This window comes from Trichosurus vulpecula, chromosome 4 (genome assembly GCF_011100635.1).
Source record: "Trichosurus vulpecula isolate mTriVul1 chromosome 4, mTriVul1.pri, whole genome shotgun sequence".
In the NCBI taxonomy this organism is placed as follows: Eukaryota; Metazoa; Chordata; class Mammalia; order Diprotodontia; family Phalangeridae; genus Trichosurus; species Trichosurus vulpecula.
The window spans coordinates 189,799,073-189,823,676 of record NC_050576.1 but is presented as its reverse complement, the minus strand read 5'-3'; the positions used below and the strand labels follow the sequence as shown (position 1 = coordinate 189,823,676).

The 24,604-nt window shown below is 43.2% G+C and overlaps 1 protein-coding gene across 1 annotated transcript in view; it reads left to right on the top strand.

The window, feature by feature from the left end:
* Nucleotides 1-8,044: 8,044 nt before the first annotated feature.
* FAM117A (family with sequence similarity 117 member A) overlaps nucleotides 8,045-24,604 on the top strand; it is a 50,255-nt gene continuing 33,695 nt past the window's right edge. Inside the window, exon 1 of the mRNA XM_036758144.1 lies at nucleotides 8,045-8,243. Coding sequence (XP_036614039.1) covers nucleotides 8,045-8,243 — 199 coding nt within the window. The remainder of the gene's footprint in view (nucleotides 8,244-24,604) is intronic.

Genomic DNA, 24,604 nt, shown 5'->3' with positions numbered 1-24,604 from the left:
CTGGAACAGCTGAGAGCACTGTCTTCATAGGGAGCTAAGGATAGATAGGATGTGATGAGGAAGCAAATTTTAGTCTCTCCGAAGAGCCCAACAGAAAAGGCTACATCGTACCTTAAGGATTCCAGCAAAATGATTTCTAGAAACTGTGAGTTACCACTTTGCTACAGGTGGTCTCTAAGTTTGAGTTCACTTCCCCCTGGACTCCATATATACTTGTGGAAGAGTACATCAAAGACTTTCAGGGAAAGGTTTTGTAACCAACTATGCCAATATAATGAATACCCCTTTCTAAAAGCTAATTAAGTATGGTTGACTCATTGATAGCACTGATGATGATGGCCAGAAGGATACCAGTTCTCATAAGCATTAGAGAGATACCTCCAACCCCTCAAGGATAACCTTGAGCCCTGAAATAAAGTAACCACTCTCTGGGGACCCAGCTTGAGTGCAAATAGAAGTGTAGGAAAGTAGTCCAGAGTACATGCAAAGATTAGGTGAAAGAACGGGAAGAAGATATTGAAGATAGAATAAATGGTACGTACAAAGGCATAAAGGAAGTAATCTCAGGAGAATATGTAATGAATTTTTGTTCCTGGCTTTATGTCTGGGTATCTTAAAGTTTATTTCATAGTCCTAGGTCTCCCCAAAGTCTCTGGGTTCACAATGACCAGGTTTAATCCTAGGAACTGACCAGAAAAAGTCAGTTTCTTTTATCTGGCTCATACCCCTATCCTTCCTCTCTGTAGCCTAAGAGGTACTAATTTTAAAAGGGCCTGTCGCTTAGCAAATAAGTATGACTCATTGAGAAACATAGATACTGACAGTAGAAGAGAGAGAGAGAGAGAGAGAGAGAGAGAGAGAGAGAGAGAGAGAGAGAGTTGGAAGATAGAAAAGAACAGAGCCCAGTGAGAAGCAGAGAGAAAAATGTGTCAGTGGGGGGTAGACAAATATCATAAGGAACTGGAGGTTAGAATTCAAAACTGTCCCCCCTAGTGTGCGTCATCTGGTTACTTTGGGAGTAAAAGGAAGCAGCGCAGGGAGCCATAACCTGCCGGTCCAGAGTTGTAAGAGATGCTGTTCCCTTAACCTCATTTGTTCCATGGGTCTCTCATCCCTGTTCTTTGCTCAGTTCCTTCAGTTCTGACCCCATTTCCTCAGGATTTCATTCCCTGAGGAGCAGAGCCTGGCATTTCAGACAGAGACTAGGTAGAGGAGACAGACTGGGGAAAGCTAGGAGTAGAGAAAGTCTTTCATTACCTCCTTCATTTTATTTAAAAATTATGGGGTTCAGGGGTAGCTGGAGGAAGCCTCATCCATTTGGTAACTAACCAAAGACTTAGACATTTGAAGATTCACTAGGAAATTCAGAGATAATTCCTGGAATAAAGAACTAACCAAAACAGAACCAGTTTCTTTTTCTTTGCTGAATTTGGAATTTGGGTACTGGGTTAGATACAAATGAGGATGTAAAACTATGCTTGCTGATTCCAGTAGGTTGGCTGCTGATAGAGAAGGGCCTTGTGTACAACCTGGAAGGACTATGGAGCATGCCTTCATACGAAAAAGCTGCCCTTTATTGCATTGATCACAACCTCATTAATTCAAGGGCTGAGAAGAAATGTTTCCATCTTGGCCCCTTCCACCCATTCAATTCAACAAACATTCATTGAGCACCTACTATGTGCAAGAGTCTGTACCGATCCCTGGGGATACTAAGACAAATCAGCCCTCGCCTTCAAGGAGCTTACATTCTACTAGAACCATAAACCTCCAACATTGTAGAGAGTTTCCAGTGCTATACTCACTGTCTTTGCTGGTGACTGACTTCTGGGTCTCTCTCTGGTAGCCTTTTGGTCTGTAAAACCAAGCCTTTCTGGGACAGTAAGCAGTAGCTGCACCCAATGACTCAGACTTATAGGATAAGTAATTCACAGTCCAGTTTACATGTACCTAGAAAACAAAGCACTTTACATATTTCATCCAATCTGAACTTTGAAACAACTCTGTTGGATACATACTGTGGGTGCTACAGGTATATTGATATTTCCATTTTCCTGATGAGCAAACTGAGGCTCACAAAGGTTAAGTTACTTGCCTGTGGTTCTATAACTAGAAAGTATTAGAAATGGAATTTATTCCCATGTCTTTATGACTCCAAGTCCAGGCCTCTAATGACTATGCCATGCTGCTCATCATTTACATTCCCTGAGTACAGAGAGGTGCTTAACAAGAAGAGTTAACCTAGAATCACTGTTGGGTGGGTGGGTGGGGGGAAGTCAATTAATAGATCAACCTTTATTAAGTGCCTTCTGTGAGCCAAACACTGTGCTAAGCACTGGGGATACAAATAGAGGTAAAAGACAGTCCCTGCCCTCAGGGAAGTTACAATGTAATGGAGGAGACAACATGCATGAAATATATACAGAACAAGCCATCTACGGGATAAATAAGAAATAATTTAAAGTGGGAAAGCACTGGAATTAAGAGAGTCTAGGGAAGGCTTCCTGTGGAAGATGGAATTTTAGTTGGGACTTAAAGGGAGCCAGAGAGGTCATTAGTTGGAGCAAAGGAAGAAGAGCGTTCCAAGTATGGAAGACAAACAGAAAAAATGCTCAGAGCCAAGAGATGGAGTGTCTTGTTCATAGAACAGCCAGGAGGCCAAGACTATGTATGTGTGTGGGGGGGGGGGGGGGGGGGGGGGGGTGGTAAGGTGTTAAAAGACTTAAAAGACAGGAGAAGGCTAGGTTATGAAGGGCTCTGAGCTCCTAACAGAATATTTTATTATTTGCTCCTAGAGGCAATAGGAGTTTAGAGATTTGGGGGAGGGGGTGTATGAAATGATCAGACTTGAGTTTTAGGAAAACCACTTCAGTGGCTGAATGGAGAATGGATTGGAGTGGGGAAGACTTGAGGCAGGAAGGACACCCCCCCCCAAAAAAAAGCAGGCTATTGCAGTAATCAAGGCGTAAGGTGATAGCCTGCACTAGAGTTGTGGCAGTGTCAGAGGACAGATGGGGACATATTCCTGGGATTTGGACATTTTACTATACAGATACACAAAGTAGATGGGATACAGATCAAATTATATATTGGCATGTTTAGGGTTTATTGTTCAGCTCTTCATAGTACCCTTCCATTTTCATCCTTGTTTCTGTGTCTGTCTCAATCTCAAAGACCTAAGTGGGCAGGAATTGGGTCATTCATTTTGGATATCACCCAGCTTCATGCTGTATGCAGACAAGGGCCTAATGACTTGTTGAAATTGACAAAGTTGATGATAGTGGTCATGATGATGGGACCCCAAAAATGGGGATGACGATAGTGATAAAGATGGCTTGTCTGTCATGATGATGTCTGATTTTCTTTCTTCCATCTTCAGCATTGACTCTATTGACGAAGAATGAGGACAGTTGTTGGTATTCGCAAAACCTTGTCACCCTCTCTTTATACTTACACCAGGGACAAGGGCTATTGATAGGAAAGAGAGTAAGGAGCAGCTGGCTAGTTTGATACCCAGGAGGGAGAGGCCTCTTCTCCCCTATCCTTTATGCCTTCTTCCTTGCTCCTCCAGCTGTGGCAGAGTTCTGCATCCTTTGCCAGCTCCTTAGTTTATCAAGAGAAACCATGTTAATCTGGACATGATCCAATTCTTTCATGGTATCAGTCAGCAAGCCAGCCAATAATCATTTATTAAGCACTTACTATGTACCAGGCACTGCGCTAAGCACTGATGACACAAAAAAGGCAAAAAACATCATTCCTACTCTCAAGGAACTCACATTGTAATGGGGGAGGCAACATATGAAAATATATTGACTATGGATATGAAATATCTAATTGAATATGAAAATAACTAGGTACATACAAGATATATCAGAATAGATGGTAGGTAATTTTTGAAGGGAAAAGACTAGCAACTGGGGGAGACCAAGAGAGGAGAGAGAGCATTCTAAGCATCATGATGGAGATAGGGTGTGGGGTGGGGGGGACAAGGAAGATGAAGTGTCACGTTTAGGACAAGTAGGACTACTTAGTTGAATCCTAGAGAACGTGGAAGAATTAAAAAGAAGACTGGAAAGGTGGGAAGGGGCCGGGTTGTCAAGAGTTTTAAATGACAAAAAGAGGACTTTATATTTGATCCTGGAGGTAATAGGGAACTGCTGGAGTTGGGGTATGTGTAAGTTCAGACCCATGCTTTAGGAAAATCACTCTGACAGTTTGGTGGAAGATGGATTGCAGCAGGGAGAGACTTGAAACAGGAAGACCATTTAGGAGGCTATCACAGTGGTCCAGGCACCAGACTAGGGCAGCATCTGTGTTAGAGGAGAGAAGTGATGTGGAGTTAGAAATGGCAAGGTGAGGCAGCAGATTTGCTATGTGGGGTGACTGAGAGGGTGAGTGGAAAATGATACAGTTTTCGAACCTGGGTGATTGCGAGGTTGGTGGTAACAGTAAGAGTGAAGTTTAGCAGAGGGTTTCATTTTGGAAATGGAAGATAATGAGTTCAGTTTTGGAAAGGTTGAGTTTGAGCTGCCTAGTGGCTATTAGTTCAAGATGCCCAAAAGGTAGTTAGTGATGCAGATACTGCAGCTGAGGAGAAAAACTAGGGATGGACACATAGAGCCACAAATCGTCTGCAAGGAGATAATAACTGAACCCATAGGAGCTGACATCACCAAGTGAAACAGTATAAAGGGGAAAAGTGAAGAGAGTTCAGAATAGACTGGTTGTTCATGCCACTTCATAGGCCTTGGATGCCCTCCATCCAATCTGAGGTACAGAGATCTGAAACCCATTCGTCCGGAGGCCCAGTCAAATATCCTCAGCTCAACTTCCTTCTGGGGCAGAAGGCTGGGCTTCTTTCATGAGTCTGTCTAATTTTTTTTTAATTTTGTAGTGCTTTATCTATGTTATTATTATTTTTTTAAAACTCCCTGGGGAGCAGCTAGGTGGTGCAGTGAGTAGAGCACCAGCCCTGAAGTCAGGAGGACATGTGTTCAAATCCAGCCTCAGACACTTGACATACTAACTGTGTGACCTTGGGCAAGTCACTTAACCCCAATTGCCCTGCCTTCTCCCCCCCCCCCCCAAAAAAAAAACCTCCCTGGAGCAGACAAAGTAGAGATGGCCTGGTCATATTAAAATGTAGAAACTGAGGTCCAGTGATGTGATATATATTGCCCAAGGTCTTATCACACCCAGATCACACCAAGTCAAGGCCTGCTCATAAGCTATCAATGTTCTATTTATCTAGTGACTCCACTGGGGAAGGTAGTACATATGGGGTCAGAGGAGCTGGATTTGAATTCCAGCTCTACTATTTACTACTTTAGGTGAGTTTCCTAACACCTCTGGCCCTGGCTCAGTACTTACTAAGAGCCCAAAATGTAATAGTGAAAGGGAAGTTGTATTTTGCAACATATGACGTCTCATCCCAGCCTGGGTTGGGAATATATAAACTTCAATTGACCTCTGTGGGCTTATTTCCACATTTTTAGACTGCCCCAGAGCCATCACAAGGATAAATAAAAGAACAGCAAGGAAAGCACTGCACACTGTTCAGAATGAAGGAGCTCTATAAGAATAAGGTAAAGAAAATTGAGTTTAAATTTTAAAGAGCTTAAGGGAAAAGGGAGAAGAACTAATTTATTCCTTATTGCCTGTCATGAGGCTATTCCATCTTTCTTGGAAAAAAAAAATTCTTCATTTTCTTGGTCAGTTTAAAAATATTCCAAATGACAAGCCTTGAAAGAGTCACTTCAGATCCATTAAAAACCCTTCACAGTATCCTCCATGGCAAACGTGGGTAGCCAGTCTTCATGTCATCTTCTTCATTTCTTTTGGTGTATAATAGATATATGATGCAGTGGAGAGGTCACCGGATCTGTCACTGGGGAGCCTAGGTTCAAAACCAAGCTCTGCCACTTGCAAGAGTTGTGACCTTGGGTATGTCTCCTAATTTCCTTTGCCCCAGTTTCCTCAATAGTACAGATTATTGTTGTTCAGGGGGAGGGAGGAGCATTGGACCTAATGTGGAAATCTACCCAAAAGCACAGTCAATGACAATTTGTGGCAAAATCATTTGGTGAGATGTAAGAGGTTGCCTGAGAATCTGAGGTCTAGGCCATCTTTCCAGGCCACCTCGGCAAGCACTTGAAGTGGGCCATGTACTTCTGCCACAAATTTCCATTAACTACTTCTGGTGGGGGCAGGGGAGGGAGGGAAAAATAAAGAAAAGCCAGTTTCTCCACCTTCTGAAAGTGGATTGGAAGACAGAGAGGGAAAACAAGGGCCAAACAAGTCTCACGCTACACTTTTATTTGCAGGGGTGGCTTCTCTGAGTAGAGTCTGTCCTTCTGAGTTCCAGTCAACCAATCATCTTGAGTCTCATTCCTGCTTCCTATTGGTAAGGCACCAGTGGGCATGCCCATATTCCACTGGGAGGAACATCTTAGCTCTTTCCCCACAAATATACCTTTTAATCTCATCCTTTGAACTGGAGAACTCATCAAATGGAACGATGACTCCCCTGGACTTCTCTTTCACACACAGATGTGGACTAGACAACAATAAAACTAAATGAATTTGGAACTAGATGAATGGCTTGATTCAGAATGTAGTCTTTAATGGTGCAATGTCAACTTTGACAAGTAGTCTCTAGTGTGGTGATCCAGGGCTCTGTACTTGGTCATCTCCTGCTGTTTTATATTTTTATCAATGACTTGAATAAAAGTGATAGATGGCGTGCTTATCAAATTTGCTGGTGATATAAAGTGGACAGAGTCAGTATCCAAAAATATCTTGACAAACTAGGGCATTGGACCAAATTGAATGAGATGAAATTCAACAGAGTTCAAAAGATCAACTTCACTGTGCTCTGTATAGTACAACAATGCATTTTAGAGGGATATTGAATAAGCTGGAGGACAACCAGAGTGATGCTGGGTCTTGAGTCCATGATACATGAGGATCATCTGAAGGAAGTGGAGATGTTTAGAGAAATTTCAGAGGCAACATGATAGTTATGTTCAAGAAAAATTTCAGAGGCAGCATGATGGTTATGTTCAAGAAGAGCTATGTGGAAGACTTGTTTTGTTTGGCCAAATAGACCAGAAGTGGTTGCAAGTTTCAAAAAGGCAGATGCAGACTTGATGCCAGGAAGACTTCCTAATAATTAGAGCTGTCCAAAATTGGAATGGGTTGCTTCTGGAGACAATGGATGTCCCCTCCTCAAAGGACTTAAAGCAGAGTAAGGATGACCAATTGCCAATTGTCAGGGTCATGTTTATGGTAGGAATTTCTTTTCAGGTATGGCTTGGACCAGAGAACCACTGAAGTCTCTTCCAACTATAAAATTCTGGTTCTTTAATGTTTAACTTTAGGTTGAGGAATGGAGGAGCTGGAGCAGATTTGGAGAAAAACAGGCTGTGTGGTGGGGGGCTGGGTGGATTTAGTTCATTGTTATTTTCATGCAGATAACATGAAAACTATGTAATATTTTTGCATACTTCTGAGTGAGATCCCAGAGAGTACAGAGAACCCAGATTCAGATGATGTCATTAGATAAAACTGAAGAATTTCTCAACTAGGATATTTTAATGTTACAGCCTTCACTGGGATGCTCAAGATTCACCTGCAAAGATGTCATGATGTCACTATAGAACCTGGCCATCCTGCCCTCCTCCGCTCCTTTCATCACTTGATGTCACACAAGTCATTTGCATACTACCTGGGGCTGGGCGTGACGCTCCCCCTTTCTGCGTCTTTTCATTGGCAGCAGCCAAAGACCAGCCCCCTCCCAGAAGCGCCAATATGAAGGGAAGGCGGAGTCTTGGGTGAGGATGGACGGAAGTCTCGCCCAATCACTTCTGGGCAAAGAATATGAGAGCCGCGATTGGGTTCAGAGTTCGGGGCCTGGTGGGCACGGGCCAATGAGAGTCCGGGACTGGAGGGGGCCGGTCCCCGCCCCGCAGGACTGATAAGCTGTGGCGGCGGGGGCGGGGGACGGTGTGGGGCTCGCTGCGGGGCCGAATCGGGCGGGTTGATGGCGGGGGCCGCAGCGGGCGGCAGAGGCGGAGGGGCCTGGGGCCCGGGGCGTGGAGGGGCCGGGGGGCTCCGGCGGGGCTGTTCTCCCCCGGCCCCCGTCGGCTCTCCCCGGGCCGGGCTGCAGCCGCTTAGGGCCACCATCCCCTTCCAACTGCAGCCGCCACCGCACCAGCGCCGGGACGGGGGCGGCCGCGCAGGTGAGCCCGGGCCGGGGGGCCGGGGCCGGAGTCGGGGGTCTGAGGAGAGCCGTTGAGGGAGAGGCGCGTGACGGGAGTGGGGGAGGGGAAACTTGAGGAGGGGGAGAGAAGACGTGCGTGGTGGGGGGGTGGGGCGCAGTGACCACGGGGACTTGGTTAGGTGGAGGAGCCTGATTAAGAAGAGTGGCTCTGTGGGGTGAGGAGAGGGGGTGTTGGAGGATTGGGGCGCAGGGGGGTCATAGGATAGCGGGGTTTGGAGAAGGGGTGAGTGATGGGGAGAGGTCTGGTTGCTTGGTCGGGGATTTGCATGGGGGGAGGGACGTGTAATTAAAGCACCCTGGACCGGTGTGTGTGTGGGTAGCGGGGAGGGGGGGGGTTCTCCAAACTCCAGTTTGGCCCAGCCAGTTCCTTCACTACAGTTCCCCTGCTTACCACTTCATCTGAGCTTCCTTTTATGCCACTTCCTCCCCATTCCTGACACTGGGCAGCCCTGAGTTAATTCCATCCAAATGGCTGGATTAGGTTAATTTATTTAGCTGCTTTCACCTCCCTCCCCAAGTTTTTCCTTCTGATTCCCTTCTTCCTCTTCTAGGTGGAGTCTGGCCTAGAAGTTTTTAATTCCAGGATGATCTCTCTGCCTAGTGTGGCTGCCAATTTTCACTGTATGTGTGTGTGTGTGTGTGTGTGTGTGTGTGTGTGTGTGTGTGTGATGGAACCTCTGCATGGCACTCTCCTCTCACTCTTAGTATCGAGGATGCTGATTTTGTTATTGATACACTGTGGCAAATATTTGCCCACTCGGTTTTCCTGTTGAGCACAGCACCCAAAGTGGTGTCTCATGAATAGCATGAGTTGGGGAAGAAATTGGAGAAGTGGGGGTGGAAGAAATTATAGAAGGCAAGATAGTAATAAGTCAACTTTTCTTTCATACCCAGAGCTGTTACTAGCCCCACAAATGCAGTCAGCTAGGAAGGCTGAAAAAAAAAATCCACTTTCACAAGGTGATCAGCTTTGAGTTGAAAGTGATTTGCCTTGCATTTGATTCCTACCAGATGTGAGTGGAGATCCTCATCGATTGAGTATCATTGAACACTTATGGCATATCAGGGCCTATACAGTTGTGAACCTTGTCCTCTAGGCATTAACAATTTTCTCTAGATTTTTAAATGCTACACCTCTGACACTTCATGTTCTAACCCTCTGTAGTATAGGTACTAGCCAGATTCTCTGTTGGAATTAAGAGGTTCCCTGAAGTAGACATATTCTATTCCTAGAAATACTCTAGGTTGGATTATGTTCAGCAGTGACCGTCAAATCTTAGAATGGAGAAGAAACTTATCACATCTGCAAGCAAGATGGCAATCCAGTCGTAAAAATATGTCCAGAATCCAATGGAAAAGAGAAAGGCAATACCCAAACTAACTCATGCTCATTACTATTTGTAGAACAAACCACAGAGCTTAAACCTGTTAGTTATGTTTTGGCTTCTCCAAACTCAGAGCCCAAGGAAATTAGTGGAATAGCAGGTATTAGAACCTTAGTCATTTTAATTGGAAACCAATAAACGTGTGGCCCGTATGGTAGTTGGAAACCTGCTGGGAGACATGTTTTTAGAACAACTGTTCATACAACTTCCTCTGGCATATCCTTTGGAGGAGTGGTCAGTAACTGGACCTTAATGGAATAGAGATGGTGGATAATGTGGGATAGGGGTGAGGGAACGGACTTCCGTGCCTGGGTTCTTTACTTGGTATTCACCAGTTAAAATTCCTGTTGCCCTGTGATCCTAGAGAAAACACAAAGAATAGAGAGCTCTCATAACTTGACAGATGATTTGGAACAAGTTGTATACTTTTGTAAAGTTTCCTGACGGGGCTGATCACCCCTGCTCTTGATCAGGGAGGTTTATTGGATTTTTTGTTTTTAAAAACATGAAGTCAGAAGTGGAAGAGACTTCCAAAATGGCAGGATAGGATTTTCTCTAAAGAGTTTGCTTAGTGGCTGTTGTGATAACCTGTCCATTAATCTTGGGAAAGGGAAAAGGGAGGAGGAAACAACAGCAAAGGCCAGGGCCTCTGAAACTTGGTAGCCAAGCTTTCTGTACATGTGCCTGCTCTACCTTGGGATGGGAGAAGATAATTTTCCCTTCCCCCTGTAGTTCCCAAACATTGGGAATTCCAGTATGTGTCCCCCCGGTGTCTGCTCAAACTACCACTTTCACATTAAGAAGCAACAAAGATGACTTAATGAAGGACTGTGGGATTTGTGTTAAAGAAGGAAACCCCCTTCATTTGGAAACTGCCTTTCCCCATGCCCTCCCCCCAGCCAAGTTGAGAGCACTGTTGGCCGGAGCCCCATTGCCTTTTCAGGCTTCAAAGAGCAAACTCAGGTTGGTAGGAAACCAGTACTGCAGGTTTCAGAATTTCAGGGCCTCCCCTTGCACTCTCTTACTCTCTGTCTTTTAAAATGAACATTTTTAAACAGGGTTTTGAAACCCATCTGTTTAAAAACCAGGTGAGCCTGAGACTGGGTTTCAAGAACAATTAAGTGTCCTTAGTGTTAGTATTTCAGTCTCCCATCTCCAAGTGATGTAACGTTAACTCCAGGCTGGGCAGTTATCTTTCTGCCCCACACCCCGTCCTGTTCTTGACTAGATAGATCAGAGCTTGTAAAAAGGTTATTATGTAAAGAAGGGGATTTACCTCTGGCTGCCATTCATCTGTATGGGATGTCTTCTTTAAGTCATGTGGAAAGTTTAGAAAAAAATCGGTTTGTTAGCCTCAGTGCCTCATTTTATTTTAGAAATCCAGTCTCTGCTATGAAGAAGGCCAAACTAGGCAGGCTAGAGAGGAAAATTAAGACAAATTCCAGGAAAGGCAGAAAAGCTACTAGTTGGGAATGTGGACCCAAGATAGAGGATTTAAGGGAGCAGATTTCCATCTTTTCCTCCCACCCCCTTTTTCCATTTCTTCTAGTGCATTTATACCATCTGGAAACTCTTAACTCTTACGCTTCTCCAGGAGCTTTAATGATGGGCAAAGCTAGATCAAGAGGTGAATTGACCTAGATTCTAGTCCTGACTCATTCTGGGTAAAACCACTAGTTGATGCCTCAGTTTCCATAAAGACAAAATCAGTATAACACTTAATTCAGCTTTGTAAATAATTTTCCTCAAATCTACCAATCCTGTGAATGATTACTGGGCTCCAGAGTAGCCAGTGTTTTCTGTTTACTTCCTCTGCCCACCAAAATTTACTTGGAAGATAACTAGCCATCATTTTGATATAAAAGAGCAGTGACTAATATACTTAATAAACTACCAAACTTTACTGTAGAGGTTAGTGAAAAGCCAACCATATATAATCACTCGGCCAAGTTTTAGGGGATTGGGGGCATCTGTTTTCAGTTAGCTCTCCATCTGCTTAGGGATGATCCACAATGAAAGTTCAGCTCCCCACTCTTTCCTAGCATTTAGGGGTTACTTTTATTATCCCTGTAGGTATCAGTTATAGTGTGTGTTTGTATGTCTTGTCTATAGGGCATATTGAAACAATGTTAATAAATTGGTCTCCTTCTCACTCTACCTCTTTTCCTGCTTTCTCCTCTTTTCCTAACCCTCCCTCCCCCATCCTATAATAAAGTGCATTTCGAGGAAATTGTTTTTGGCTAGTCTGCTAGCCAAATATAGGATTTACCTATATTAGCATTTGTCTGTATGTGCACAAAATTGAGTTGACTATATTGATAGCTGCCCTAAAGGCTCAGCTCCCTCATAGGAAGAATTACTGTATATGAAGTTGGATGGGCTGCCTGGGTTGATCATCTGAATATGAGGTAGCATGGTTATTATCAGTAGCAATAATGATTATTTCGTCACCCTCTGTGCACTGTCTTCAAAACTCCCATCATAGGTGTTGGAGAACTGCATAAAGGAGGGTGGCTGCTTATTGAAACGCATTGATCATAGGTCTGAAGAAAAGGAACCTCTAGTGTAAAATCCTTCTAGCTGCTGGTACTGGAACCTGTTCATGGAATAGCTTGTTTGTAATAGAAAATGGTTTTTCTATTCTGGGAAACTGCCCTGTTGTAATTTTGGCTTGGGGGTGCATTTAAAGTCTCCCTTCAGAACAGCTCCAATTGTCCCTTCCAAAGCCTGGTATTGAGGCAGCTTCTGTAGTAAGGGGAGCATTTAAAAACAAGGCATTCCCAGCCAGTCTCTGTTCATCTGTTGCTCCAAACAGTTTTAGTAACACAGAGCACTCTGTAGCCTGAAATGGTACTACTGAAGTGTGCAACCCTTTAAATATTATCGCCAGTGAGAACACCTTTGGAATTTGGGACTACGTTGCATAATCACTTTGTCCTCTTGTTTGAGGGGTGTATGTGTCTCTCTGTGTGTGTATATGTGTGTGTTTTGTATGGTTACTCCATATTTGGATAGCAGAAAGAATGCAGGCTGTGAAATTCTGAAGTAGTAATCCAAGACAACAAGCACTAAACATCTAATATATTCAAGGCCCTTTGTTAGTTAGGTACCAGGGATACAAAAACCAAATAAAGAACAGCCCTGGATTCAGTATGTACTTAGAGAAGTATATACGTGATAATTTGAGGAAGGAGAGAGAATGTACTAACAACTAGAGGATCACATCAGGAACGGCTTCTTGTAGTGGGTGGTACACAAACTAAGCCCTCGAAGAAGCTAGAGAGTCCAAGAGGCAAAGGTGAGGAGGAGATGCATGCCAGGCCTTACAGACAGCCTGCCAGGAGATTTTGGGTAACAGGATCTTTGGGTGAGGATTTGTGGTGAGAGAATGTAGGGAAAGGGAATGTTAGTCTCCCTAGCCTCCAGGTATAGGAAAGAATTACAAAACTCCCATAGCTTAAATGGCAACTAGTATTTTCCCAAAATATGCCCAAAGGCATCACTGGTTTGGATTGTTTTGGTGCATAGGGGTGTTGCTTTTTTGTCTCAGCCCTTGATCCAAGTGGCATCACTGAGAATGGGGTGTCTTCTTTGAGAATCTTAATATTTCTCTAAGAATACAACACAGCAAGAGGATGCAGCAGGTTTTTTGTTTAGGATGGGGCAGGACCAGTTCTTGACTTTTCCCCCTCATTATGGGTCGGGTCTTGCTTTCAGGTTTTTGTTTGCATTTTCCCCTCCTACGTATAATTCTGTACTTTGTCTTCATTTTGTAAAGCAGTAAAGAGCTAGAACTTTCCATTCCCCTTCCAGCCCCTATTGTAGTAGATGTGAGCCAAGCAGGTGATAGAACAACTTTTCTCAGGATAGGTTACATAGGTATCTGGAAGATGACATTCTTTCTCTAGTCTGGTGGGAGACAGATGTTAGAGCCAAGGACAGCGTGTAAAAAGTCAAACTGCTTTCAACCCCCTGATTTGAATCCTCAGTCTGACTTAGAGTTTCTATTTCCTAGAATACTAACTATACTCTGTTCATATGTAAGATGGAAAACATTCTAAAGTCGAATCAAAAGATTTTTGGATTATCCACAATTTATGGATTATCTATGCCAGAGGAACTAAAAATTGCTATTGTCATATGAAACAGGAGATGAGTCGTGGCACTAGCCCTTCTTACCTACACAATTGTTGCTTGTTAACACTTCCTAGTACCTTTTCTTTCCACATTTGTAGCCTTTTCTTTTTGGATTATTATTGAATAGACAGCTTTGCAGTCATTAAAATTTTTATCCCTTGACCTACATTAAGCCTCAGTTTACTTTCTCTGTGTGTGGGAACACCACTGCAAATTAATGGTGATTTTAATTTAAAGGAGCATTAACAAGGTATTTCATAATAAGAAAACTTGATCAATCACCTAGAGACCCTGCAACTGAAATCCAGGCCTTGTAGAGACTCTTTCCCCACCCTTAGGCAAGCATACAGGTTTGATGGTTTGCTCATGAGCACCAGAGAGCTGACAGGTGTTGGGGAGGTGGTAGGGTGAGGATGGGGGTTGGGATGGGTATGGGGAGGAAATGGATGGAACTCCTTCAACTCGACAGCCTGCTTGTGGATTAGCTGTTCTTGCTTTCAGCTGCCTAATAAAAGGGGTAAGGGGAGGCCTAGAAAGACATCTTCAAAGAGCTTTTGTTGATCACTAGTAGGAGAACCAGCAAGCTTTTCCTAAGGAGAATGGGAATTTTCTTCCTGTTGGCTGCCTAGAAGTCCTATCTCCTATTTTTAGATATGGCTTATTAGCTGATGGACAGCATTTGGCAGGGCAGCTGTGATGGTTTGAGATGCCTCTTTGCTGTCACTCATCTCTCCATCATGCTTCTCCCACATATCTAAGTCTAGGGAAAACTTGCTTGTTAGGGGGAGGCTTTGGGTTCTAATAGCCCCAGCCTATTTGGCCTGCCAGCCCTGCCAGCTGAATCATCTGGTACCTGAATATAAATGAAGAGATGGCAGGTGGGTATTGTAGCATCTCTTAGTTAAATAGCAAAGATAAAACTAGGGAGACAGACCGTAGGCTTTTAAAAGAATCAACAAATCAACAGCTAATGCACAAATAAAGTACATACTGAGCATGTGCGTGCCAAGGGGACACATTAAAGAATAATAAGAGCTAACACTCATGGAACACTTTAAGGGTTTACATTATCTCGTTTGATTCTGTGAGATAGGTGCCATTTTTAACACCATTTTACAGATGAAGAAACTGAGGCTGAGAGATTAAGTGCCTTTCATAGCATCACAGAGCTAGTAAGTGCCCGGGGCAGGATTCCATCTCTAGTCTTCCCAGCTCTCAATCCCAGTACTTTCTCTGCTATACCTGCCTGGTCACCTTAGTTCTCAAGTGGGGCTAGGTACAGAGGAGATGCATGAAGCAGGGTTTTGTTTGGCTAGCAGTCAGTCCCCCTTAGCTAAGGTTGAAATGGTTTTCTCTACCAACACCCTCCCCTAGACCAATTGTGATTGCTCTGGCCTTATCTGACCAGCTGTTGGCCCTGCTTTCCTTCAACTTTAGCCCTCTTCTCTTGCCTGCCCTGCTTTCAGATTGCATGCTGGGGACAGCGGGCAGCCTGCCCTTTTCTGAAGGAGGCCCAGCACGCTTCTGAATGCAAGAGCAGAGGAGCTTACCCCACAGTTTAAACAAATTCTAATGTTTTTGTAGAGGGCAGGCTGGGGCAGTGTGCTTATTACTGTTCAGTGGATTGAATGGGAGGTGGAGGGGGAAGAAGAGCATGGTACCATTACCCCAGTCACCCTGGGTGCTGATCCCCTTTTCCAGTCACACTCCCAACTTCCTAGCCCCTCCTTACACATCTTTCTCTACCTTCCCAAGTGCTAGTTTTACTTTTATCACCTAGATTACTGGCATGTTATTTTATTCATTCTGGCTTCTGGGCTTGAAACCCAACTAGTTCTGAGCCACGGCATTTCCATAGATTTCATTGCTCGGGCTAGAGGTTCTTTTTCCTACATGTTCTAAGCTCATGGAGGGGAGGGGTGGGAGCTTGTGCAGTAACCAGGTCAATCCATGGAAACCACAAATGTTTGGGATTTAGTTGCTCTTGTAAAACAGCAAAGCTACCTGACTGTTAAACTTAGGCAATGAAACAAATAAGAGGCTGTGTTTCTTCTAGCTCCTGTTAGGTTAGTACTGAATTCTTACTAGGAGCTGTGTGGTTGAGGGAAGCAAAGGAGATAGAATTAAACTGGTGACTTTCCTAAAATAACCCCTAATCAGGAATCAGAATTCAGCTTAATTGTCCAGGTTAACATGGTTGTGATCAGGGTGGCATACCTTTCTCAAAACCCAGCAGGCATAGTCTAGTGACATCAGGTCACTGAGCAGGGTATCCAGGGGCCCAGGCTGTTGCTGTCATCCATTGCCATCCTAACTCTTATTGTCTCTCTTAGTCTCTCTGTCTTCCTCCCTCCCTCCCTCCCTCCCTCTCTCTCTCTCTCTCTCTCTCTCTCTCTGTCTCTCTGTCTCTCACAAAAATATAAAAAGTAGAAATCATTCCCTGCATCTGATGTGTCTCATTGCCCTTTGGTATTGCCCTGCCTTCAGTTGTCTCCACTAGAGGTGAAGGCAGAAGCCAGGCCTATGGTGGCATGACTGAAGTGGTTTTCTAAGCCTGCCAGGCTGGGTGTAACATTTGACAAGAATGAAAATATGATTGGAAGAGAAGCCACTTCTCTCAGCCACCTCCTCCCTTCCCACCCCTACCACATACTCCCTTTCTCTTAAGAGCTTTCTTCACTTTGTGCATATTTGATCGCCTACACAATATTGATAGAACCGCTGCTGATAACACACATGTGCCCTTCCCTACAGCTGCATGCTGCTTGAAACACTGCCTCATAACTTCCATTTAGGCTTAGACCTGAGCCAGAAAGCCAATCCCAATCAGATTTGGCACAGTGTTTAGGGGTGGGGGATGTTTAGCATTTGGGGAGTGATCTCAAAATAGCACATGGTCTGGGTTTAGAGATTGGTGTGTATGTGTCTGAGATGTAGAGGGTAGCACCTGGAACCTTTCTCACTACAACCATAATTTTGTAGTTCAGTGTTTCTAAAACAGCTGCTTCTACAGGAAAACTCTATAAATCAACCCTCTAGAAGACCTACAAACTTAGCTATGTTACAGCAAAGTTGAAAATATGACCAATTTGGAGTTATATCTTCCATTTCTATAGTGCTCCATACTTCTAAAGCATTTTCACATGCAGAATCTCTTGATTCTCACAATAATTCTAAGAAGCAGGTAGGGTAGATATTGGTTTCCTTATCTGTAAAATGGTACTTATGAGGTCTAAAAAGATTATGTTAAAAGGCACAGTTATTAACAAGTGGTATAGCCAATATTAGGACTTAGCTCTCGATGCCTACTCTAGTAGTCCAGTGGTCCAAACTGGCTTTCCTCTAGTACTTCAGGTCTAGTAGTCCCAGTCATCTTGTGTGGTCAGCAAATAGAAATGCATTTGAACAGCTGAAGCAAAACAGACTTAATAAGGGAAAGTCACTTGTATACATATCTTATCACCCAAACTAGATTGGAAGCATTTTGAGGACAGGTACATCAAGTGGTTGCTTAATAAAGCTTTAAAGCCTAATAGAAGTGATTTTGAGACCAATGCCAAGGATCTCTCTGAATACAAGTAACTGAGAGTTAACTATGTTTAGTGAATATGAGTGACATGAGGAGACCATGTGAGAGCTGCTTGAGCTCTTTCCTGTGTTTTATTTAGATACTCATTTCCTATCATAGAGCGATTCACTAGCCATCCTATGTGGAAGGGGGAGCAAGGAGACAGATGCTGTTACATATCTGGCTTGAGATTTATTAAAAGGAGAAGGGGTCTAAAATGGAGAAAGTCAGAAGTGTTTGCTGAATGTCCATAGGAGACACTGAGAATCCTAGAGGAAAAACATCAAAACAGACAAAACTTGGCATTAAATAGGAATAGCTCCTTAACTTTTCAGGTGTAGAGGACAGTGATACAGAACAGCGTGCTCGCCGTATGGCCTAGACTCCTTTCCTGCAAGAAGCTTGGTACGTATCTCCTTCTTGCCTCAGCAGGGCCCAGTACTGCCTTCCCCACCCCCAACTTCCCCTTCATATATCCTTGTGGTAAGCTGGTCAGACAGACAACAATCCCTTTGCTAGCTTTAGGTTACAGAGATAGGGTTGGGCTTATTGGGCTACAGATGACTCGAGATCATTCAGACATTTGCCTAGGAGGTGGGGGGGGGCAGTGACTTGAGCCCCTAGGAAATTTCGCCTCTGTATTTGCCTGGTTTATTTCACAGAGGGTATCTGGTCTTCCCATGATAGGTGCTCTAGTGTAGACAGCTCATACTACCAATGTAGGATGAATATAGAATATTTTTTCAGTCATATTTATGTAGCCACTTTTTTCAGTATTTATCATCACCTTCATTTTCCAAAAATGTCCCTTCCCTTTTGCCCACCCAGAGAGCCATCCCTTACAATCAAGAATAAAAAATTTAAAAGGCAGATAAATAAAACTAGGTATTGCAACAACTAAGTCTGACTATATATACAGTATTCCTTAACCATACTCCTCCCCCTCTTCAAAGAATGGAAAGAAGTTTATATTCTTTATATGGTGCGTTTTTCCTTCTACTTCTGTGGATCATAATCCCTTTATGTTTTAGTAAATTCTCTGCATAAGTTACTATGGACAAAAAAAAATTATCTGGTAGCTAACTCTGTTAATGAACCCCTCCAAACTTAGGCTGATAGATGTGCAGCTCATCACTGAGCCTACACGAAAAAAAGATCCCTGTAGCTTGGTAGAACTGACCAGATCTGCAGTGAAGTATCAGAGAAGGACTTTAAAAAAATTCCAAAAAGTAAGCAAGCTCATAGAACAAGTACTTTCTCTAATCTCTGTAGATTAGCTTTTCTTTAACCAAGGGACCTGATGGTATTCTTGGTGTGTTTGTTGATAGGAAAAGAAAAGTTTGGACTGACCATCGGGTAGCAATGGCCCATTAGTTTCATACCCATCTTTCACCCTTAATCATCCCACCCACCTATATATCTAAATTCCCACCAGAACAGAACAGTCCACAGATGTACAGGACGGGGAGAAGTGGGTGTGAGATGTGTATGCAGGGCAATTCTTGCATTTCCGTATTATAGAATACTTCTTTTTCGCTTGCTAACTCAATTCAGGAAGATTGAATTTCATCTTTGATTCATCTTCAAGTCCAGTAAACTGGGCAGGTGATTTCTGCAATTAATTATAACCAAACATTAGTACAACAAAACAAATTTAAGGGCTCGTGGAGTTCATTTTGATGGGATTTTGTCAATATGTATTATCACAATGGCTCTTAAATCTTTCCATTTGCCAGATGGGGCAACCGAAAAAAAAACAACCTAGAAACAAAGACATTGTGACTCATCTGAGCAAAAGAGGGTGGAGCTAAGACTTGAACCCAGATCTCTTGCCTCTCAGCCCAGCAGGCCACCTTCCACCCTCGTCTTTGCTCCTTGACGTGGACAGAGTTTGCCTCAGATCCTGGCACTGGATTTGAACCTTTTTGGTCTAGCATTGGAAGCAGCTCAGTCACAGGGAGATTTGCAGCTGTCAGCTGAAGTTCAGGGAATGCTGTCAGGATGTCCAGGTATCTTCTTGGGAAACCAGTTTCCTTATTGACTTCCTCTTCCAAGAATCATTCTGTACTGCCCTGTTTCCCTCTTGAGATGCATTGTAGATTTCTTAATGTGGAAGATGAGGTTAAATGATCTTTTGTGGCCATTACTCTGTGATTTAAGCTCCAGAAATGCAGATCACAGCCCATCCATGCTGGCCCATAAACTCTCATCCATGTCTTTCCGTAAGTTCACAACAGGGGCCTTTGTGTGGAAACTATGAAATAATACCACTTTGCATTTTATTACAATGAGATCTGAGAAATAGTAATTAAAGGTGTGGTGCTCATAGAAGTCCCTGGGAGATCATTTGGTCAAGGAAATTCTGTTAATGAGGCCAAGTGTGTAGGTCTGATCTTAGTCTTGCTGGGTGACTCAGGTTTACGCAGAGAGAAACTCCATCCTCTGGCTGCAAACTACCCCAGCCAACTGTCTTGCAAATGTATTTCTTTGGACATAAGGGAAACCAGGTAAGGGATTGTGGGTAACAGCCCTTTTCCCGCTACTAGAAAAATAACTGTGACCAAAAGGACACTGTGGTGTCCTGGGAAGAGCTCTAGATGAGTGGGAAAACCTGAGTTCAGGTTCTGGCACTACCACTTAGTGGGTGTATGGGCAAGGCACAACCTCTCTGAGCCTCAGTTTCCTAATCTACTACTTGGGGGGGGGGGTTGGAAGGATCAGATAAGTTAATTTGCATAATGTACTTTGCAGCAAGAAAATGCCTTATAAATGTAAGCCAGTATGTCCTGCACGTAGTGGGTCAAGAGAGTTCTCTCCATATAGAAAGACTAGCATGGTTTTAGTGAGAACTCTGCCTTAGCCACAGGACACAAGACAATGGATTTCATTTCTGGTAGCCATTGCTAGACATCTGTATACAGGGGCATTGCCGTTGCAATCTGGTCCCCAAAGCAGCATGTCAGGCACCATTTTGTACTTCTCAAACATGCCGTTTGCTCTAAAAAGTAGCAGTTTCATTATTTTCCCCTTCTCCTTCCCTTCTCTGCCCCACTTTTCTATATGTTCACAATAGTTATTCTTCAAAGCTTCAACTTTGTGCATCTTTTCTTTAGGAAATCCTATCATGGGTTATCCTGGATGAAAGTAGATTCCAGTCTCTTTAGTCTTAGGTGTATTTTCCCATTGACCACACCAAGGAAGGCCACAAACATTTAGTTTTTAATTTGCAGACAATTTGTATTGATGCATGGAAGTGGTACATTGTTTTTGTTTTGTTTTTGTTTTTGTTTTAAGTTAAAGGTTATTGCTGCTTCATTCTTTTCTTTGATCCTTCTCAGAAGTGACAAAACCATGAAAGGGTGCCCAGTACCCCAATTCCCTGCTGGGCCCCTGTTGATTGCAGCTTGAAGGCCTATGTTGGAGCAGCTGTGCAAACCGCTCTGTTTGAAGTATGCCATGTGAACTGAGCAGTTGCCCTCAAGTGGCTCTCAGAGACTTGGCGCTGGAGACTGGCTGTGGGGGAAGGGTGGGAGGTCTTAGAAACTGACATCCCAAATGATTTCGCTGGATCAGATTAATTCCCTGTTGCTCTCAGGAATATAAGCTTTTGTTTTACCAGGTGTGTGAAAGATGGTGAAGTCTTAGCCATGGCTTCTAATTTAAGGAAGGACAGGTCCACAGCTTGTCTTATGAAGCAGGAGATGGTGGAAAATGTCTTCCATTAATGCTGAGGTGCCACGCCTTGCTTTGTCTCCTCCCTTTCCTCTGGTTGCAGGTGTTGAAGGACAAAAATGACAAGCATCTGCTCAGATACCATTGATGATCTGGAGCACAAATTGTAAGAAAAGATTCTTTCCTGAGGGGGCTGATCAGGACTGTTTCTTGGACTGGACTTAACCTGGAGGAACCACATGATGTTTGAGCCTCCCTCAAGATATCTGAATAACTGGCAAAACTAGGAATTCAGGATAGGAGCTACCCTGGGATATTACCGAAAAAAACTTATGAATTATAAAAAGGTTCATTAATGTTCTTTTCTTTTTTATATTCCTGTTCCTTACCATTGACTCTCCTCACCCTCAACTCTCCCTTGTAACAAAGAAATACAGTCAGTCGAAACAAATCCAATCGTTGGCCATGTTGGGAATGCATACTTCACCTTATAGTCCACCACCTTTTGGTAGAGAGGTGGGAGAAATGCTTCCCCATCAGTCCTCTGATGTCCTGAGTGGTCATTGCCCTGATTAGAGTTCTTAAGTCTTTCAGTATTGCTTTTCTTATGTTATTATGGTCTTCATGTAACTTGTTCTGATTCTGCTTGCTTCTGCAACAGTTCATATATCTTTCCAAGTTTCTGTGAATCTTTTGTTTTCAGCATCTCATATGGCATAATCAATAATAATCCACTATACTCATACTGATTTGTCCATCCATTCCCCAAACATGGGCACCTATTTTCCTTCCAGTTCTTTTTTGCTAAACTTTAAATTTTCCCTTTGTCTTTGACCTCCCTGGGGTATAGACTAATGAAATTGCTAGGTTATAGGGTTTCTACAGTGACTTTAGTGACTTCGTTAGTATCATTCCAAATTATTCTCCAGAATAGTTGGACCAGGTTTGCCTTTCTTTCCACAGCCCCTCCAACATTTACCATTTTAGTGTTTTGTCATCTTTGGGTCTGAGCTGGAACCTTAGAGGTGTTTTAGTTTGCATTTCCCTTATGGTGATCTGGAGCGTATGATTCCTGTTAACTGTCTGTATTTCTTCCCCTGAATACTGACCAAACAGATTCTTTGACTGCTTATCTATTGAGGAATAACTCTTGTTCTTCTATATGTTTGCATCAATTAAGATGTGGGGATGGATGGAGCAGACTATGAGATTTTGCAATTACTTTGAGGTCGTCCTGGGTCAATTCCACAGTATTGGGGGCAAGGGAATGGAAACTCAGGGATATAGAATGGGACATAGAAACTACAGACTAGAACAAGATAAGCACCGATTTGAATAACATTATTGATTGGCCACCTTCTATGAATAGCCCCATCTTCTGAGAGCTATATAGGTTAAAGGTGTAATGTATAGCATCTTCATGGAGTTCCCAATTGAATGAGGAACAGAGGTACAGAAACTGAGACAAATGTAAATGAATGTAACAGCATAAAAGTGTATAGTGAGGAAACAAAAGCACCAAGAAGTGGTGGTGATCAGAGATGACGACTTCCTTTAGAGGAAGGGAGATCTTAAGCAGGGCCTTGAAGGAAATGAAGCTGCCTCAATTCATACAGTGTTAGAATGAGGAGGTAGCCTGGTGATGTTGGACTTTAGGCCCTTCATTGTCTAGCTAAGGAAATGAGGCTGGGGAAGGGCCAAAGATAGAGTATGTATATAGGAAGAATAGGTTATGTACATGCCCTGAGGGAGGACAGAGAAAGTTATGTGGGTACATGACTCTAGCAGCACTGTGAGACATGCTTCTCTCCCCTCCCTCTACCTTCCCCCTGGGTAAATGAATCAGAGTTCTTGTTCAGAGCCTGGTGTTTTGACAGTCACAAGCCTACTGAGGTGTTGCAGGGGAATAAAACATTGTACTTGGGGCTATGGTGCCTATGCAGTATTTAATCCTAGCCTGAGCAGAGCTTTCTGATCATGTGATATGACCCCTGCTGATCCCTGCTTGTGGTGAGCCACAGGTAAATTGAGCTCTATTTATGCTTCTCACCTGTTGGGGGGGGAGGGGAGGGCACCATTGGAGAGACCGTGGCACAGCTGTCTGATACACTCCGGTAGGCAAATTCTCTCTGTGACCTTATGTGGTGTTTTTCATCTTTTTAAATCCTTCTTCAAATAATGCCTCGGCCTTCTTTTTGAGCCCTAGTTTCCCAAAGGAGAAGCTGCTCAGTGTTTTGAATTTGTCAGTGGCCATTTTTTATCTACCACTTCTCTTTGCTTTTAAGTACCATCTTAGAACTATAGAGTTAGAAAGATCGATGGAGGCAATTCAGTCAGGTGAATGTCTAACCATCTAGGACACATAGTTGTCCATTTCTCTCGAATACCTCCAGGGTCTGATTCTCCCACATTCTGATATGAAATCTTTATGGTTGAAAAATTCTCAAAGCCAACTCAAGTCTTACCGGTTTTAATTGAAACCCATTTCTGTTGCTTCATCCTATAAAAGAAATGACATAGCAGCCACCTCAAAAAAATGAAACAGCAAAAAACAACCTTTTTTCAGATCCTGAGAAGACAGCATTAAGATCACATTCTAGCTGTTCCTCCCTTTCCCCAGCTAGGCAGCACAACTCTTTTAGCTTTTCCCCATGGGAGTAATTTATTATTCCTTTGTGCATTTTTGACCCTCTCCTCTAATCAGTCTCCCCACATCCCCTTTAAGAGAAGAACTAATACATAGCATAGCAGGTCCATTTAACTATAATAACTACTTAAAAGTTCTGTCTACAGTCATACCCTCTCTTGGACTTAGTGTTTTGCTACTGTCCTTGGGGTAAGGGTAAGTAGGAAATGAGGATCCTTGTCTTAATTTGTATCGCCACCCTTTCCATTTAAATTCTGTCACTATCTAACCCACACGTGGGCTGTTGCTTCTTTGTGTGTTCAAGACTCTACCTGGGGGAAGCTTCATTCACTCTGTTCTGTTCTTTTCTCTCTCATTCTCCTTTTCCCCATTAGAAATCATAGTCTGACAACAAGAATGTTGAATTTATCGAGGACCCAGGTCCAAATTCCAGCTCTACCTTACTATTTGTATGACTTTGGCCAAATCAGTTTAGCTTTCTGGGCCTCAGTTTCCTCATCTGTAAAATGAAGGGGTAGTGTTACATAACCTCTAAGGTACCTTCTATCTTTCAATCTTTGAGCTTACCTTGTATTCACTCAAAGTTAGCAAGAGCTTTTGAAGGTAGAAATATTCAAAGATCCTAGCTGGGAAGTGGTTTGAATATGTGCCTTCTGAAATGCAATTATGCATTATCCACATTAATGAGAGTGGGCAGTGGTATGAACAATACCATATGATGCATAATCTAAAAATAGTTTCTGTTGGGTTTGTATTGTGACTTTTTTTAAGAGTGGAGAGAAAGCAGTGGCATTACACTACCAAAAGTTTTTTTTCCCAATTCTGTTTTATTCTAATTAATAGTACATGTTTGCATTATATAAGCATATATTAGACTCGCTGTGGCCAAGAAGTTTCCTTTGGGAGTGGAG